Consider the following 20,107-nt stretch of genomic DNA (forward strand, 5'->3'; position numbering starts at 1 on the left):
CCAGCACGGGCTCGAGCTCGAAACACACGAAGCATGCGGCGGGTGGCCAATACTCGTCTAGTGAAGGCGGGGAAGGCAGCGCCTCACAAGAGGTTGAGTTCCCGACATCCGATGCAGGGGGCTCCTCCGGTACATGACGTCGGCCGTAAGGGAACAAGGCGGCGAAGACGGCTAGAGGGAGGGGGAGGGGCCGAGGCGAATCAAGCCAGGCGGGCTCCCAAGGGCCGCCGTCCTCCCTAATGTCCATGTACTTCACCACCACGATAGCTGACACTTCTCGCATGACACCTCCCCAATATCAAGCCCATCTTGCGGCATTGAGTATCTGGCAAATCAACTTGGTATTCCGCCTCCACCTAGCTTGAGGGCACCGCTACCGCCTTCGGGGATGATTTGTCGGCGGAGTAGTTTTTATAATTTAAGGGTGCAATTTTTAATTTTTAGTATTTTAAATTATGTCTTTTTTATTTTTTTAGGATTTTAAGTATGTGTTTTTTTATTTTCTTAGGATTTTAATTATGTGCTTTTTTATTTTTTGGGATTTTAAATTGTAATTTTCTTTTATTTTCTTGAATTGTGTTTTTATTAATTGAATTTGTTGGAAATAAAAATAAAAAATGAAATTGAATGAATAGTATAAGGATGAGATGGTTAAGAGATGGAGGGATGCATGTGCTGTCTCTTAGTTAAGAGATGAGGTAAAAAGTACAATAAGACCCATAAATAGTGAAGGGATGAGACGGTATTGAGACATGAATATGAATGGCCTTATGGTTATCTCAATGTATCAACGTTTATTCGAAAATGTCTCATTTCGCAAACTTATTGTTTCCGGAAATAAAATGTGTAGCCAGAATTTTTTAGATAGTCTGTCACGGTAATCAAAACGACACCACTTATTTACTTGGCAATGGGAGTTTTAAGATACAGTTGGATTATGTTTCATCGTTTGAAGAATTCACTTATATTTTATAATATCATTTGGGTTATTTGTTTGATTTTGCATACATGATGACAAGTCAGTACTATTAATATATTTGATGCTACATTTTAGTGATCCAAGACATTATATTATTGTGAAATATTGACATTTTTTGTTTATGGGAGAGTATAATTGCAAACAAATCGACCTCGATCTAACTTCGATTTGATGATAAATTGTGTACTATCATACGCTAGTTACGGAGCAAGTGAGCAAGCAAACAAACAAAATCAAAACTAAATTGCAGACTAGTTAGAAGACAATCAGGTAAAGATTGACATTTATTGTTATACAATTGACATGTATGGTAAAGATTCTAACATAACAAAACAAAAACAGAACAAACACCAATCATCTAAACTTATATTCCAATAGTCTGCCAACAGAATATAGTATCTGCAAACGGACCTGCAGCAAGGCATTCCAAACAGTAAAAGAACACCTCGACAGAGATAGTAATTCTCAGCATTCACCTATGTAAATTCAATCATACAAATGCTACATGTATTTTATTCTCACCGTCTATTCACAGTAATACGAGTCTTCTGTCAATGATAGATGGATAGAGGTGCATACAGTCAAATGTAGCATCAAATATGGTGATCATTTCGGGATATTAATAATCTGGTATGATTTCTTCACCATCTATTTTCTACTTGGCAAGAAACAGGGGGGAATGAGAAAAGAGGGAAGTCATTCAGATGATGAAACAGAGCATGCCACTAAATACTTATTCAGTAACACCTATAAAAAACTGATACAGCTCTAACTGTGCATTCACAACAGCAACTTTGTAAAATAATAGCACAAATCTTTAGTTTACCATCCCAATGGACTTTCAGAGCACTACCAAAAGGGAGGTCCCTACAAGCAAAAGCTCACACGTTTGATTAGACTGTTCAAAGTGGCACACATATCACACCAAAAAGGTACTGCACTTCGTAATAGTAGTATTTAGGATTATAAACTTATAATGGTAACTTTAGTTCATTCACTAATAGGAACATAAGACACAAACCCATTCTTCATCATCAAGTGTAGTTGACATACTTGGGGCAAGTAATGTCAGCTTATGGAACTGTCGATCAAGAAAAGGTTCAATCAGAACAACGAGTTTATTTCAGAAACAATTCATATACACCCATGTACGCACCTAAAGATGTACAAAGCAAATAAAAAACTGGCTTAAACTGACCTCTGCCACAAATTAGCTAATCAATTAAAAGGGTAACAAAAGAAATCATGATAACCTCACTCAACATGGAGAATTATATAAAATGCGATGGCTATATAGCAAGGCTCATGGAAGGAATCAGGAGCATCAGAAAACAAAGAAACTTTCACTGAGGAATGAAGGGGCTATGGAATGATAAACGCGCTAATAAGGACATACAAGGAGCTATTATTCCTTGTTACCGAATTTCCTAGCAATGATGGGTCGTACGTCATCTGCATCAACCAAAGACTCCAAAAATGGTAGCATGGAAATCAACGCGCAATCTGATGGGTCGTCAAACCAACTCTTAATAGGAATACCGTTATTCACTTGCAACCTGAAGACCTAAAATATATCAAAAGAAAAATGCTACTACATTACAATCAGCATTTGTAAATCAACACTACTATATTAATATCATTAAAGATGCAGCTAGTATCCTTTGTCACAACTAGTAGATGCAGAGATCAAGCATTATCTGTTACAAGAAAATAGAACCAGTATATAGTTGAATAAAATAACTAAGCATTACCTGAGGGGAATTATCAATAATAGCAACTTTAGCAAGATCGACACCCAATACCGTCAAGTCTTTTGTGTAACTTCCCTCTGTAAAGATGCATGATTCCCGATAAGCTCGTTTTGATATAATTGTGCCTTCAGGATCAAGGATATCTAACAGTTGGCTCGCATAAATGCTTTGACTAGCAGTGAACACTATGATTTCAAACATATCAGCCACTCTTCTAAGAAATGTGTGGAGATGGGGCCTCTCTCTAACATACACAGTATGTTCTTTCATGTTGAAGAACACAGAAAATGTGAAGTCCGGATCATCACAGTGCTCCAATGTTGAGTGGACTAGCGTTTCTGTGGAAAACATTTTAAGATGCTCATTACTTAACTGACTCATTTGATGCTTTAAGAAATTAGTCAATCTAATGACTCAATAGTATATTCTTATGCAGTTATATCTACCAGATGATTCTATAATTAAAGCATCCTAACCAACAAACTGGATAATAATGTACTTACCATCCAAGTCAAGTACTAAAGTAATTTGTTTACTTTGCTTCTCATCTGACACTCTGGTTGGCAACAAGGAAAATGCCACATCCGGCTGGTCCGGAAGACTTCTTATATACATTTGTGGGTCAAAGCAATCATAATCTTGGTCACTGTAAGTATTTAGCTGAGAATCCTGGCTGCAAGGTTTCAATTGATGGATTGCCATGTACAAGCTGGAGTCAGAATCGATGTTTTGTTGGGGCGGTTTGCCATCAAAGTCATGCCCAGTATCTAAATTTTCCCCCAGGAAAGGCAATGCCATGTATTCCTCTGTCAGATCACAAAGTAAACTAGACTCGTCAAACCTATAATCAGGTAAGAAATCTGTATCTGCTCTGTTATCAAATTGGGAATCATTTCCACTGGGTGCTCCTGAAAAAATCATGTCAGAGAGGTAGACATCTGATATATTGCATGCTTGGTGTTCACATGAACTTCTGCTGCAATCATCACTGTCTTCACTATCCAACTGTGGTACATATAGATCATCACTTCCTGTAGAAGAAATCCAGCAGTCAATGTTAATGCAAACTGGAACTTCTGGACTGCGAAGCTCAAACACATCAAACTGAAGTTCACTTATTTCTTTTTTCTTTCTTTTTTTTTGGGGGGGAGACATCTTAAAATGTAAAGTGAATGTGTCCATCAAAAGATAATAAGTAGAGTGTAGTAGCATACCTCCATTATTGTATGAATCAATAGACTCTAGGATAGGAGAAAAAATGGTTTCCATGTTTGAGGTGCATTTGGATGATGTAGGTTCCTAAAAATTGTCCAAGTATCAGTAAGTGCAAGCTAAATATACATTAGCATCTAGAGAATATAATCTGACGATTTTAGTCAAGAAGGTAACCAAAAAAAAAACTTTATAGACCATCAGACAAGTAGGACAGCAAAATTTGCTGATACCAGCTTAAACTTGAATAGTGTTATAACCATAAAGTCATGCCCACAGAAAGGATATGTGTGATCAGCTATTAGAACAAATGATGGTTCTTACTGAATCTGTGGAAGCTGGCAACTGTTTTTGGAAAACTTTGTCTCCAATAGACAACTTATCGTGGTTGACATCATCTTTTCTAGCTTCTTGGTTGGCCTCATTCCCTCCAAGATCTTGGATGGCCTCATCCCTTCCAAGATCATGTGCATGTACTGCAACATGAACTGAAACAGAATAAATATACATTAGCACAAACGAGAAAATAGCAACTTGCAGAAAGATATAGAGCATCAGGTTCAATAAGAGAAAAAAAGGGGAAGTATCTTAATACGTTGACACAAAGACCAAATCTTGTGCATACAGTTTTCAAACCAAAAAAAAGAGAGGGAAGCTTTCTTCATTAAATTAATCAACATCACTGTAGCATTTAGCCCAGATCAAATATTGCTTATTTGATAAGGATATGATCCTTTAAGGAGGGATTCATCATCCTCATCAAAATATAACAGTGCAAATGAATAAGCAACAGCTGGAGGTCCAAGTGTATATCGTTTTCTCCAAGTGGTAAACGTTCCTAATATGTAAATCTAGAAAGGCCCCTTACCATCCTGGTTGCTTTGAGTGCATATAAGAGCTTCTGCATCTTGAGGAGTTCTGGCACGAGAAAGAGGGCTCTTGGATATCACACTGGACTTTCGACACACATGAAGACTTACCTTTTCCTTCAAACAGCCTGTGGTTGTTTTCATTTTTAATGATGGCATTTGAACTGTAGGTTGGATGCTTATCAGAATATTGTGCCAAGAGCATCTGTCGAGGAAACCATATAAAATAATTAGATCAAAATCAAACACAAAACAAGAAGCTCGTCACCATAGAACAAATACATAAAACACGAAATTCACATACTCTACTACTAGACAATCAACAGAGGAGGAACACATAATTCAACAACGAAAATTCTAAACACCTACCAACCGAAGGAAACTAGCGATCAAAGGCTTGGTCTTCCCATAAAAGTATATTCAAAGGGAAAGAAAGAATTATCTAAAAATACCTAATTTAGGAGCCTAAGAATCACTAAAGTCACAATTCAACTTCTACGATTAAAGAAAAAATTAAGAGATGATTGAACAATATTTATAACTGAATCATAAACCTTGAGACCTACGAAAACCTTTCCAAGAACCACGCCCCAAAAAAGAATTTAAAAAGAAAAACATTGAAGGCGAAATCAAGAGTCAACTTTACTCAAGCAATCCGTTTACATCAACAAAACTCTAAGTTGACCAACAGAACATCAAGAAAGGGATAGGGCTAAATCTTCAATAACTGATCATATCACACAATCTAAAACCCTAGAAGCGGAAACATAACGACTAACCAGAATCCACAATTTCAAACACGGTTGAATTGTATACACACACCATAATTCACTACAATTAACCAATCAAACTTCGATATAAACCTCCGATCACCGATGACAACAGTAAATACAGTAATCGGTTACGATGTATGGACGCGAGATACAGCTCAGCGCGTATGCATACCTGTGGAAATCCAACCCCTCCCCTCTCGCAATCTCTCTGAAGGGACGCGCTTTCTCTCTCTAGAATTTTCGCTCCACTGTGCGTATATTTATACTCTGTTGGCTGTAAAGTCTGCTCCTTTCCGTATTCTCTACATACGCGCTTCTCGGCCCGAGTTAATAGCAGCTTAAAAAGTTGTACTCTTGAAATTAAAATGCCAAAATTAGCCCTTTTCCGTCTAAACGTACAACACTGTGAAGCATAAGTTGGAGCGTTCGGTCCCAGGGGATTCAAACCCGTGCTTGAATGAGTTTGTCTATTAACGAACGGCTGGGATGAAGAGCTGGGAGTCCGGCTAGACCAGTAATAAAGCGCCACGTAATACGGGGATCCACCATGGAAAATTTTTGACACGTGCTGTTTCGCGGAAAGAGAGGAAGAGAGAGAGAGAGAGAGACGTGAGCAAAATGGCTGCGTAACGACCCACACAGGCGCGTGCGTCACACTCTCGCAATCGTTACGAAGATTGACCTCAATTACTAGGAGTACAACAGTACATGATTATGATTATGATTATGATTTGATTAAAAGATTGGAAATAAAATAATTTCTTATTTATAGACTTGATGTTTCAATTTTTGTGTGGCTGAAGTCCACCATGATGATGTACTAATTTATGTGGATAGACTTTGGTATAACAAAATTTATATTGAGTGTTTTAATCCAATTAGCTTAATACGCTTATATGTTTCCAATCATGATATAGCATCTATTTTTGGAGGAATGGTTGCGTAAAGGCTATTGTTTGTGTGTTGTGTGGTTATGAAATTAACTTCGTGATTGGATTTATCGTATTTTATTAAATTTTTTTTATTACTTTAGACTTTAAAGAGACTAAAGTTATAACCTATCAATTAGTTGATAATCATCAATCTCGACCATAATAACATTATGCAAAACAGTCAATATATAAAATGTCGAATCATTCCTTATAAAATTAAATATTCTGTAAAACAACATGTGTTAACATTTTATTATAACTTAATCAATTAATTATTGGCAACCTGGGTCCTGAATTAGTAAGTGAAATTAGATAATCTAATATATTTACTAATTTAAATGCAGAGTCGATTAATTAATTTAGATAAGCGTTAGTTGATTCATGAATTGTGATTTACTAACCTTTAATCAAACTAGTATCACGCCCGTGCGATGCACGGGTCATTTTAATTTCTTCATATTTATTTCATTATGCGAAATAAAATTTGTGAAATGATAAACAAAAGAATATTCGACGTCCTCTTACTTCGGATTATACTTTTCCAATCACATTAACCCCACATGGCCACAAGAGTGCGTTTAAATGCTAACTTTTCTTTAAAATGTCAATACGATCACATTAAAATTTCAACACATATTTGTGTTGACATTTTAATAAACTGTCTTGACATTTAAATATCAGACTTAAAATTAAAAAGTATTTTAATTCTGTGAAAATATGAATTAACCGTTGAGTTATAACTGCAGGAGCAAGTTTACGTTGCAATAATTTAAGATTGCACTGGTGAGACACTTCCTAGTCGAGCTTCATTTCATTGCAATATAGTGACCCTATACACTAAAAACCCAAACCTTGAAACCTAAATCATAAACCCTTAACTTTAAAATATACTCATCATGACCAACAAATGAGCCAGATATCAATAAAATTCTCCCTCTGCCTCAGTTCAATTTTACTTTGTTGATCACTTATTCAAAATATACTCATCATGACCAACAAATGAGTCAAATATCAATAAAATTCTCCCTCCGTTCCAGTTCAATTGTACTTTGTTGATCACTTATTCTATTTTGGGGGTTTTAGATATGTATTTGATATCTTACATTGGGTCAGCCTACTTGATAATCCTTACTGATAGTGGAGGTTTTTTACCTGAATCTTGTCTGTAAATTTGTTTATATGCTCATATCAGCTTTTGGCTTGTCATTTTAAATAATATTTAACATTTGATATTTCAATATTTAACGTTTGATATTTTAAATAATAATACTAATAATATTGTAACTGAAGAAATCTTTTAAATAAATTTACTATCACTTCTAATATTTAACGTTTGATATTTCAATAGCCATTTATGTTATTTGATTTAAAAACCTTTTCATTTTAAAAATTTAAATCCTAAACCCTAAACTCTAAACATATATCATAACAATTGGGAAAACATTTGACTTTCCTCACTAAGACATAGCAGTATTTTATAGCAATTACATGCACGACCCATTGTATTTCCTTCAAAATTATATTATGAAATTATTATGAAAAGTAAGAATATAAAAATAATCATTCATTAAATATAACCTATAAACAGTGACTAAAATATTTTTTATATCTAATGCAAAAACTACAAACACAACAATATATAATCAAGAACACGTGTACTTCAATAGTGAAACAACGTTAATAAGAAATATGTGTCTCATTTATTTTTTTAGTACTAACTTCACATTATCGATTAATTAATTGAAATGGAAAATGATATAATTGTACAAAATCTAAAACTAAGAAAATGTATAAGAATTTAAAAAAAACATAAAACTCAATCAATTTGACATTTAAATAACGCAAATACATACTCCGATATATTTTGACTATACTACTTTTGGATCTCTATTACAACTTTAAAAAGATCATGAAAAATCATGATCCCTAACTCATATATAGTGTACACTTTATTGTTTTATTTGCAAGTGAGTGAGAATGAGTTTGTGGAAAAATCATGATCCTTAAATTACTTAATAAAATAAATAGAATAGTGGTTATAATTTGTGTATTAGTATTTATCATGTAAATAGATATCAAGGCAATTAACCGAATACCCACTCCTCTCATAAAACGATACCGGCAAGTCAATACAATTCATCTCAACTTTTTTCTCCTTTTCTTTCACTGTTTCATTTATGGTTCATATATTGAATTGGAGTCCACATGAAAATTCCATTTTCATTTCATCATCACTTACCAAGAATCATTTCATAGTAATCATTTGCCACACTTTATTTGCAATCATCATTTGCATGTAATCAATCTTTTCAATTATATTTATAATTTTTATTTGCACAAAAGCGTTATCACAATGTCACACATTTATTTAGCTTTTAATCGCAATTACTTTTTTTTAATCGCAATTACTTTACATTTATACTTTGCGCCAATTAGTCGGGATCTTATTGCCACTCTAGCATTTTGAGGTGATTTTCAATTAACTAATTTTGAATTCTTTGTTTTTGTTCTCATAATTTCAACCGCCCCCTATTTTAGGGCGTATCATTATTTTCCCATTTAAATTCTCAGTTTCGTTATTTGATTCCCATTTAAATTCTCTAATTTTGTTCTCATAATTTCAACCGCCCCCTATTTTAGGGCGTATCCTAAATTAAACAATTTTTAATTATTGTATAATCGTTACACTTTTTATTAATGACTTCCTTTTTAATGGTTGTCTGAATTAAATAAATTTAATTAGTGTATAACTGTTCAAAAATGTTGATTGGCCATTGAATCTTTCAAAATATTCACGTAAACTAATTATCTTGTCAATAAAAACCAATGACATTAATTACGAAGCAATCTTAATTATGTTATTAACAATGTTGAAATTCTAATCTTATACTTATGTTTGATTTAATTACATTGTTCATCAATCCATTTAATTATTAACATTCAATAATTTCACTAATAGAAAAAAATCGATTGACAATAAAAAAAATCAATCAACTTCATTAATAAGATCTATATCAGAATGCAACCAAAAAATGAAGAAATCGATAAAAAATATTAGAGTTCAGAATCATTTATGCTCATGCAGCTCTTGCCCACCGCCCATCAGCCTCCATCTATCTCCAATAGCTTTCATCTTTTCCACTCATCGTCTCCAACACTTTTATCGTCATGCGTCGACACCATCTTCTCCATCAGGCTAGTATGCTCTCATATGTAGATGAGAACTTCAAACAAAAGTCAACTAAATACCCCATATTACAATTCGATAAATATTTCATTCATGAACAATGCAAATACAACTTTGCGTTTTGTACTATAAAATTTTATAGATTACTTACCAATTTCAAAACCAAATTTGGCAAGGGGAATGCTTCCATGATTTCAACATTTGATTGATAAAGTTGTGGTTTGTAGATCACTAAAAGAGATTAGTTCCATTTCCATAGTTTCAACCATCCTCTTTGGTAAGAACACAACAACAAATATTAGTAACATAATAATCACACAAAAATAATGCATAAAGTGGTTAAAGATAAAAAGATATTGTTGACAAAGAGGAAGAACCATACCGAAATATTATTTTTTGTAGAAAATTTAGTGATGCAATAGATTATAGGTGAGGGTAATATGAAAGTGGACAATAAGCTAGCAATGACACAAATATATAGACAAAAAATATAGGGAGTTTATAGTGTGTTATAATTTTCATTAAATTATTATTAACACAATTACTAATAATGTGTAATAATGTGGCTGTTATAAAGTTAATCTCTAGTTCGTGTAACCCCAATTCCATGGCGGATTGATATGTGGTGCTTATTATTGAAATTTTGAAATTAAATCATAATTATTAAAAATTTGCAACTGCCAAAATTTTTTAAACCTCTATGAAGAAATTGCATGCCACATTTATCACTCTAATTAGTGTAACCGCCTATTCTATTGTTATGGACGAAATATTATTAGTGTAAGATTGAGATGAATTGATTCAAATGATGATTATGATTGGTGAATTGTAACAGCTATATTAAATAATTGAATTAATTTTTTATGGACCAACAAAAATATCTAACGTTTACAATATAATCCAAAACTTATATATATTTACAATTAAGGCTAAAACTTTTCCACTTCCACTCCCCTAAATTATTAATTTATTATAACAACAATAAAAACCGTACACATTATAATTTCATTTAAATATGTATAATAACACATTATAATCTCAAACCAAAATTTTTAATTCCTAAAATGCCCCCAAAACTCAACTTTTATATATGTATAGATTTTATCAAAATTATATACTTTTAAATCTTAAATGGCAGTTTTGTAAATTGGAGTATGAAATAATGATATTTTTGAAGAATACATTTAGCTATCACATGGCAATACTAACAAAATTGATTTTGTTCGAATTAATTCATGAATAAATAAAAATATAAAAACTATATAGTGTTGTTAAAAACTCAACCAAGACTTTTAAAAAGTGTTCCAAAAATTTATCAGTACCCGTTAGTTTCTTTTTATTTGAGTGAAATATTATTTCAAAGATTGCTTATTTAATAAACTTTGTATTACATTTTATTATTTTTAATTTTTTTAATCATTCTTGAACTTGTAAACACATTCAAGTTTATAAATAATTTTTAATTATATAGTAATAGATTCTTATTTTGCTTAAAATACACAAAATAAATAAATAAAGAACATGCAAAAATAAGGATAGATAAAAGAAAAAGTATGCCAAAATTGTATACAATTTAATTAATAAATTGTACAGTTTTAGTAAAATCTATTAATAATATTATCATCTATATATAATTAATTTACCTAAATTAATCTATTAAATATGTTATTATCATTGTTTTTCTTTCAATTTATCATATAAATATTCCACCCAATACAACATACGGTAAATAAATTAATACTTTAATAAACGTTATTATGTACATTAAATACACACATAAAAGCTTTATGTAATCCATCAACTCCTTATAATTAGTAAGTAAACTAACACACAATATAATTTTGAAACATTGATCATCCCGAATTTTTTCATAATTAATAGCAAGTTGTTATATTTGCATATGGATTAGATACGGATACTACGATTGGTTTAATCCGTATATTCTCTAACTTTTCATTAATCTGCTGGAATCAAATCGTCAAAGTCCCGATACGTTATGTACATCAAATACAATTAAGATAATTGAATGTTTCAATTTAATCATTTCATTTTAATTAGTGAAACAGCCACCGGTAGAAAAATATTTAGTGTCACATTCAATGCTGGATGACCTCAATTGTACATTAAATACAATTAAGATAGTTGACTATTTCAATTTAATCATTTCATTTTAATTAGTGAAACAACCACCGGTAGAAAAATATTTAGTGTCATATTCAATGCTGGATGGCCACAATTCTATTCAATGCTGGATAACCTCTTGTTTTTTTCACCCGACTCCTCTTCTGCTCATTCCGTGCCGGATAACTGAGCCATCAGGAGCATGAAATAAGTATAAAAAATTTAATAAACACTATTATGGACCAAAATTTTTAATTCCCAAAATGCCCCCACAACTCAACTTTTATATATGTATAGATTATAGATATTTTCGTCATCTGCTACAAATATTTCTATCTTCTGCAAAGTTCAGTATTGCAAGATGAAGTCCACTTCTGTTATCTGTTCTTCAAATTCATTCTCTCGCTCAATAGATTTATTCGATGCTCACCAGTTTACATACTTCCGAAGAAAAAAGAGCAATTCAAGCCCTAATTTTGCATTTACCCGTAAACTACCACCGCTTTCCTTGCATATAAGCCCTCCCTCCGACTTCATTTGTCGTTCTACTGGTAACTACTCAACTCTTTCAGTTTGCTGGAATTTCAATAAATTTAGCGGAACAGCTGCTTTCCTTACATATAGAGATTTTTTTTAGGATTGCTGATAATATTGCTGAAATTTCAATCTTAGTAACTGTTTATGTTTTGTTTTTTGGTTAATTCAATTAACTCGAAAGAAAGGCATAAAATTGTGCTTTGCTACTGTTTTAGCTCAAAAGAGAAGCATGTAGTTTCCTTTGTGTTTATTTTTGCGTGAATTATGGCTCTGTACGCGGTGTTGAAAGATTGAAAGAGTTTCTGGATGTTTCACTTCTCTGAAACTCTATACATTTAGTTGTTTTTGATTTTATATGTGAGAAAAGAGCATGCCAAAGCAATTAGCTTCTCATTTTTTGCTTTATGGAGTATTTCTCTTTTGAATTTTTTATTGAATAAACTGTTGTGTTGTAAATGCATCTTCTGATTCTACATTCAGATGCTCTTGAGCTCGTCCAGACTAGTTCATCTTCTTCAGAGTTTGTCGAAACTGGCTATATCTTTGGTGTTCATGGTTTCCAAGGGGAGGTTCGGGTTAAAGCGAACACAGATTTTCCTGAGCTGCGGTTCTCCAAGGTGGATCTGTGAAAAAACTATGTCTCTGCACAGTATCATTAAAAATATGTAACGATATTTTAATAAAATGAGACGAGAATTAGGAGAGTGTGAGAAATTTGATACAAACTACTTAACCATAGTGAATCTAAATGTGAATCACTATTCTTTCTAGCCAGGAACTAGATGGTTGAAGCAGCAAGCATCAGGAAGTGAGACTATTCAAGAAATTGAACTGGTGGATGGCCGAGGTCACCCTGGACAAAGTTGGCTTGTAAAATTTAACAACATCAATTCAGCGGAAGAGGTGTGCTCATATTCACTTTTCTCGTGAGTTTGATTGTACATTTGTTCAGAAAATACAAGATTTGCGATTCTTAACATTTGGTTTTTTTGCTCAGGCACGAAAACTAGTTGGGTCAACCATATTGGTGAGACATGATGATAAACCTGATCTAGAAGAAGGAGAGTTCTACACTCATGATCTCATTGGCATGAAAGTTATTCTTAAGGTTCATAGTTTTACCAGATCTTTGTGCTAAAATCTTTCGAAGATGGCTGGGAAGAGTGATTTCACTTCCCTTGCTTACATTTTTCTTTGTTAAATCATTATTTAAACTTGATTCTACAGGAATCAGGGGAACCAATTGGAACTGTTGTTAATATATTCAACAGCGGAGCAAGCGACCTTTTGCATGTCCAGCTGAGTTCATCTAGAAAGATTCTAGACCAGACAGAAAAAACTGGGGAAGGTGATTCTGGCCCATTAGTTTGGGTTCCATTTGTTAAAGAAACTGTCCCAACTGTCGATGTGGAAAAAAGAGAAATGCTTATTACACCACCTAAGGGGCTCCTGGAATTAAATATTCGCTCCGATATGAGGAGCAAGAAAGAAAGGCGTGAGCTGGTGAGATGTAGTACTATTTTTCTGCCTTTTCTTGTCTTAGTCCATAAACTCTACAGAATTTGCTTGCTACTTGGTTTCCTCTGTCTTAAATCACTTGATAACATTTCCCGCTACATCAGGAATGGAAAGAGAGAAAAAAATTCCAAAGACGCTTGATAGCAGCCAAAAAGAAACTATGTGAAATGGAACAGCAACACGTGTTTCATGGTTTTAGATATGGAGAAAAGGACCAGAGGAGCTCACTTGCAAATGAAATAGTAACTGTAAATTCAAAATTGCTACGACAGGCTCTGGAAAATATTGGAATCCTGTCAACAAGGTACAGCTCCTCTCATTATGTAGCTTTATATGATGAGTCTTCTCAATATGAACGGGCTTTGCTCACACCCTCTGGAAATATCTGTATGGATGATTTGCTTGCTTGAGCCTATATGTAGTTATGTACAAGTATTCAATGATTGCTGATTCATTTTGGAACAGAAAATACTACTAAGACACAATTTCTGTGTTTCTGTCTTTTGCCTTGCTTAGACGTTGAGTGCACAGACTTATTGTCTTGTTTACCATGTATTTTGAATCAATCTTCTGCTCATAAGTGATATCTATGCATCCCTTCTTCATCTTGGATCAGGCTGGATTTACACCAAATTTTGGCCGCGGTGCCAAGATTAAACAGACTGAAGGTACCTGATAATCCTAGTTCAAACGGTACAGGAGTACTGCCTGATCCATATTGCACACTACAAAGAGCGGGATGTGAAATGATTTCTAATGGGAAAGTTGCAATAGTTTTGATATTGGAGGACATTGAGGGGACTGAAGGGACTTCCAACAACAATCTTGTTGATTCTGAGGGAAATGAAAGTGCGAATCCACTTTTAAAAGCATTGCTAGATGATAACTCAAGATTTCCTAAGGTATTGTTGAGGCATACCGATTTAAAGAGAATCTCAGAGAACATTATTATGAGTCATGACAAATCCTTCACATTATTTTTGTCTACTTTTAATTTTTTTTGTATTTTTAGTTGTTGGTGTTTCTGGCAAAATTGATTCAGCTGAAGATAATTAGAGACTAACCATGTTTTGCCTGAGTTGATGTTTAGACATTCATGAATAATTGAATCAGTGTACTGCCACAGAGATGAATGTGATCTGCTGAAAGCACCCCAATATAGTTGCCTTTGATGCAACTGATTGCTATATCATCTAAATTACTGGCTTTCCGATTGCAGATCGAAGACCGCTCAGCTGTGCCTCTGCTATTGGTGGGTTCTACTGGTTCAATCAGTTCTTGCCAAGAGTTTTTTTCAGACCATGACTACTTTGCATTTGACCCCCAGAAGGTTAGTTCTGTCAATACCTTTTACAATCACTTACATGCATCTGAGGAGAAGCGATACATTTTTTGTGATGTGTCTTATGAGCATGCGTTTTTTCGCTGATGCATTTCGATCTCCCAACAGGTCTGGTTTTTGGAAGAAGAAAAGCTTCCTCTTGTTAGTAGCTCAGTTGCAGAAGAAGGCAAGCATAAAATCCTAATGAAGTCACCATGGGAGTTCCTCCAGAAGCCAATCGGATCAGCTGGCGTGATCAGCCTGCTTTCTTCCCAGGACTCATTACTAGACGAACTAGGCGAACTGGGCGTGGAGTACGTCCAAGTAAGCGCATACCTTGTCATCTTTGCATCACAAGTGTTTACTCTCTCCCCTCCCATGATTGAAGAATGTCCTTGCATCTTGTCCTGCAGGTCCGCAAGATCAACCAAGAACACGAGAGCAACCACGCCCTAGCCGGCCTTGTTGATTCGTGCAAAGCAAAAGTGGGGCTGCGGGTCTTCAAAGACATGACATCTGAAGAGAATTTAGATGTGATGCTGTCCATGGGCTTCTTGAGGAAGTTGGTGAAACAGGTAAACAAACTGCAGTTTGAAGGCGTTGAGAGCTCCAATTCATATGTGGAGAAGGTTGAGAAAGATTGGGTTGATGTTGCACCAACAGCTCCCAATTCTTATGAGTTTCGCTCTTCAATATATTGGTGCTTGGATGCTGCTACTAAAAACAAAATTTGTGTCTTGTATCCATCTTGATTACTAGTTTTGTAATAGCAGTTACAACAGTTTGGGGGATTTTATCCAAAATGTATAAAGGTCTTGGTTGCGTAGTGACCCATTAGTACATTTATCTAGTTGGAAAACTATATTTAACCATCTAAATACGCTTAGATAGAAACAAAAAAAAAAGTTAATTATCAGTCCAAAATTACAGTAGTTTTTTTTTGTTTTTTTTTAAATTTCTGGTTGATCTCATAATTCTAAAAATTGAAATTTAAAATGATACTGCAGTAATTGAAATTTAAAATGACAATGACTTTATGCCATATAAGTTTTGATTTTGTTTGACTATTGTGTCACAATTGGAAAAATGTTTTCATTTAAATGATTATGAACTCACATTAAAATGAAAATTCTATCTCTATCTTCCACAACTTCTCTCAGGTACGATCCTTTCGTGTCTGCTTCTCTGCTTCAGGAAGATTCTACAACTTAGCAGGGACATTCAAATGCATTTTTTATTGTACAGAAGCTGAAACTAGAAGTTATATACAGGAGATAAGTTTCTACACATTCATCAAACTCAGGCAGGATCTGATGCATACATCCAGTTGCAACGGGACGAGCAATGACAGCTCGATATTTAAACATCTCTTAACTCCTTAAATCATGTTATCATGGCATTCTGTATAAGAATCAACAAGAAAGGAAATTTTTGGTGCCATTAACTCAACCATTAGACCAAAAGGTGAAATATACATAATCATATGGTACAAACTGGTTTGTGTAACAAACTGTGAATCAGAAAACACAAAGGATACGGAGCTTTTGGAGGGATTTTACCTTTGACTAGTTACCAGACCCCGAAAACACTTCAAACAATCCACAGCAACTCTTCCACGATGTCTTCTGAAACGGCTGCAGAAAAGTAGAAATAAAGTACTTCATTATAACATAAATTGTTTCAAGAATACTTGAAAGTTCGAAGGTTCAGGCACGACACACACCTGAGTAACTAGAGATTCTTTAACGCGTTTTTCTCCATCGTTTAAATCAACTCTAGGAGATGTTGATCTATTATCATTTTCTTGTGTAACGCATTTGCATTCCTTTGGATCAGATGTTTTTGGAGTGCTCTCAGCAGATCCAACACCTGCTTCTTCCATGGATGTGCAAGTGCTTTCTTCGACAGTGCCATGGTTTTTCCCCTCATTTCCCTCGAGTGTAGACTCAAAAACACCAGGAGCCACTGAGATGGCAGCTTGAGAATCATAAACAGGCTCAACTACCTTTCCAGACAAAGAATCATCCATTGCCAATGATGATTCCCCGTAAGCAATGCTAGACTCAGCTTGCCCTTTCTTGATTCCACAGCTCTCATCATCTGAGCTGCTGCCACAGCTCGCGGATGAGGATGAGCCTCCATCATACGGCTTCCTGTTTGACTCATTTTGGGCAACGATGCCATGCTTTACACCCGATTCATCCTCAATCCTGATCTCCTTCTCTGCCTCCCCATTGTCAACTATTGATCCTTCCATGGAAGAAGCACCTCCGGCCTCTGCTTCGCCAGTAGGCTTCTCGTGGTCCTCGGATGTAGGGGACCTTAGCTCGCCAACGTTGCTCCCATCTCCATCGTCTTGCTTCACATCGTCATCCCCTGCCATTTAATTTGAAAAAACAGTTCAACTCAAAATCAAGGATAAACGCAACACACACATGATCTTAAACTAATTGCTTTATTCTTACTTTGTGAGTTCCGTAGGAAATTACAAATCATGAGAGGGGAAAAGGGGAAAAGATATCATTTTTCCACTCAACAATCCTTGGAATTCAGCCTTTCACCAATCATCAGAAACCTCCCAAACAAAGCTTAGCAACTACGCTAGGAATCCACTTCAAATCATTGCACAAGGCACAAACACAAGGAACATTAAACAGATAGCTGATGTATTAATGATGCTTAATCAAACTCAACTTTCAAGAATATAGTATATCTTACAAAAAATTGCAAGAATCACAAAAAAAACAAGATACGACCACAATAAGAAACCATTGAAACGACACAATGCTTTGCACACATTAGATTAATAAAGAGCCAATTTTTAAAAGATTTTCACGCAGTAAAAGCAAAGAGTCACAAACCATGAGTGTGAGTAGGAGCAGAATCAGAGTGATTGTTGGAATGAATTTGATATTCCTTCTTCTTCTTGGAAGATTTTCGCTTCTTCGCACCTGATGGCATGATGACCGGATTAGTTGAAATCTACCAGCCGAATATCTCTCTCTCTCTCTCTAAATTGAAACTATAATTTCCAAGTACAGCTTTGCTGGCGCTGTGTGTTGCTATGGTTTTGATTTGTGAAGGTTGAATAATGATGACAGTAGATAAGACAAGGTTGGAGAGAGACTGGTGAGCTTAAGGGCATCAGTAACCCGTCCCCGTTTCCTGCCTCAAGTCCCCTCCACGTCATCATTCCTCTACAGTTGCCCAGGCCCCAATTGCTGTAACCCTGCAGGCCGCAACTCGGGCCGCAACTAATAAATGACACTATTCACAACTCCAACCTATTTAACTCGAAAACGCAATTCGTTGAACAATTGAAACATGAAAAATGCATTGTTCATTCGAAATTAACATTACATTACTAGACGAAGCAAATTTAAATTACAAGAAACCCGGGCCACGACTACTACTTCTTCATTTGGGCGCGAAGGTAGGCGATCATCTCACGGTGCAACTCGAGCTCCTCGTCCGACATCTTCGATGTATCCCTCGCTGTCAACTCCGTCAGCTGGCTCATCCGCCATGTAATATTCATCTCCGACAAAATGGATTTATAGACATCGAATTAAAAAAAAATGGATTTGTGGCCTGGCCCCGCCCGTCACCGTGCAACGCTGGGCCGGGACTCGCGCCTTGTGGCTCGTCACCGTGCAACGCCGTCCCGGGCCGGGACGCGGGACGCTAGCCAGGCCGGGAACGCGGCCCCGGGAGCGGCCTGGGCCGTGACTCTCCTCCGTGCAACGCTCGGGACGGGCCGGGACTCGCGAGATGCGGCCCGGCCCCTTGCGTTACGCATGCTCTTACAATCCAGCGGAGGCTATGAAATTGGGCTGCTGTCCATTTAATTAAAATAAATAATTGAAGGAATTACACATGTCATAATTTAAAAGGTTCAGGGATCTGGTGAATAAGATTGGTGTTGGATCTTGATTGTAAAAATTCAGTTTCACAAAAAGATTAGTACATACCACAACTTCACAAGATACCTCCTCCTAGTAAAATGAATTAAATTAGCAAAAGGAAATGGGTTTATTGTTTTGGTGTGTTGTACTACTACTAATAAATTTCCTATTTTGTGTAGTACTACTATTAAACAAATGCATTTCACTTTGTAAATATTTGAATCTAATATACTCCTATACATAATTTTAAAATGAATATAAACACGGAGTAGGGCATTTTGATCTTGAAAATAAATGGCGGAAAATTGGGAAACGTCAAGAAAATGATAGCGTTGAATGGTGGGTTAAATGAAGAGGAGGGGAGGGGCAAGAGGTGGGGACAATGCCATGTAAATATTTACTACTCCATAGTACACGAATTACAGTTAATGACATTAATGAAACCATCAAAATCTCATCACTACCCCAAGATAGAGGGAGGGACAACTATTGTGCTCAATATTAGAGCCCATACACGAAAAATTATTTAGAATGAGTTATGCACGAGAATTTTAATGAAACAAATGGGTTTTATTGTTAATTCATATCATCTTTGTCTGTTTTGGAATATCGTGTTTTGATCTATGCAAAACTAGATCTTAATACAAAAATGCATAATAAAATCACACATAGGATAATTTTTAGGTTATTGTTAATTTATTTTTAGGTCATTTTAATAAAATGACATAAAACTGATTAATAATGATCATTCATATTTTTGGTTAATTATTAACCATTAAATCACCTTATTCTATGGCCAAGATTTGGTAATGCAATATTTTGATAAAATGTTTATCTATCAATATTCAAGAGTCAATGAAATTGCGCTATATTAACCCTTGCCTAGCCACGAAAGTGAGTCATGTTCATCGCATGATCTTCCTATAACTAAATAAATAAATATTTTAACACCGTTGTTCCAAAGACACCCAAATGTAAATTGAAGAGCTCATAAGTTGAAGA

The 20,107-nt window shown here is 35.0% G+C and overlaps 3 protein-coding genes across 6 annotated transcripts; 1 reads left to right on the forward strand and 2 right to left on the reverse strand.

The window, feature by feature from the left end:
- Positions 1-1,214: 1,214 nt before the first annotated feature.
- LOC121755972 (CTD small phosphatase-like protein 2-A) lies at positions 1,215-5,895 on the reverse strand. Of its 2 annotated transcripts, none has more exons than XM_042151425.1 (7): positions 5,757-5,895; positions 4,811-5,016; positions 4,267-4,430; positions 3,945-4,029; positions 3,234-3,761; positions 2,731-3,068; positions 1,215-2,543 (listed from the first exon to the last, which is right to left on the reverse strand). In XM_042151425.1, the coding sequence occupies exons 2-7, from the start codon at positions 4,968-4,970 to the stop codon at positions 2,385-2,387; spliced, it is 1,434 nt and encodes a 477-aa protein (XP_042007359.1). In that variant the 5' UTR covers positions 4,971-5,016; positions 5,757-5,895; the 3' UTR covers positions 1,215-2,384. The 2 variants fall into 2 exon arrangements, with proteins under 2 accessions (XP_042007359.1, XP_042007360.1); XM_042151426.1 differs by lacking the exon at positions 5,757-5,895 and adding an exon at positions 5,591-5,697.
- Positions 5,896-12,135: 6,240 nt separating this feature from the next.
- Positions 12,136-16,030, forward strand: LOC121755897. Its single transcript, XM_042151332.1, has 10 exons — positions 12,136-12,375; positions 12,842-12,978; positions 13,133-13,264; positions 13,359-13,469; positions 13,589-13,864; positions 13,984-14,183; positions 14,496-14,781; positions 15,099-15,209; positions 15,330-15,524; positions 15,614-16,030. Exons 1-10 carry the CDS (start codon positions 12,186-12,188, stop codon positions 15,950-15,952), a joined length of 1,977 nt encoding a protein of 658 aa, XP_042007266.1. The 5' UTR covers positions 12,136-12,185; the 3' UTR covers positions 15,953-16,030.
- Positions 16,031-16,210: 180 nt separating this feature from the next.
- Positions 16,211-18,291, reverse strand: LOC121756289. 3 transcript variants are annotated; one of them, XM_042151794.1, is made up of 5 exons: positions 18,062-18,202; positions 17,666-17,812; positions 16,924-17,576; positions 16,760-16,834; positions 16,211-16,601 (listed from the first exon to the last, which is right to left on the reverse strand). In XM_042151794.1, exons 2-4 carry the CDS (start codon positions 17,694-17,696, stop codon positions 16,766-16,768), a joined length of 753 nt encoding a protein of 250 aa, XP_042007728.1. In that variant the 5' UTR covers positions 17,697-17,812; positions 18,062-18,202; the 3' UTR covers positions 16,211-16,601; positions 16,760-16,765. The 3 variants fall into 3 exon arrangements, with proteins under 3 accessions (XP_042007728.1, XP_042007726.1, XP_042007727.1); XM_042151792.1 differs by lacking the exon at positions 17,666-17,812 and having other exon boundaries at positions 18,062-18,291; XM_042151793.1 differs by having other exon boundaries at positions 17,666-18,204.
- Between the last annotated feature and the right edge of the window lie 1,816 nt (positions 18,292-20,107).

This window comes from Salvia splendens, chromosome 11 (assembly GCF_004379255.2).
Source record: "Salvia splendens isolate huo1 chromosome 11, SspV2, whole genome shotgun sequence".
NCBI lineage: Eukaryota > Viridiplantae > Streptophyta > Magnoliopsida > Lamiales > Lamiaceae > Salvia > Salvia splendens.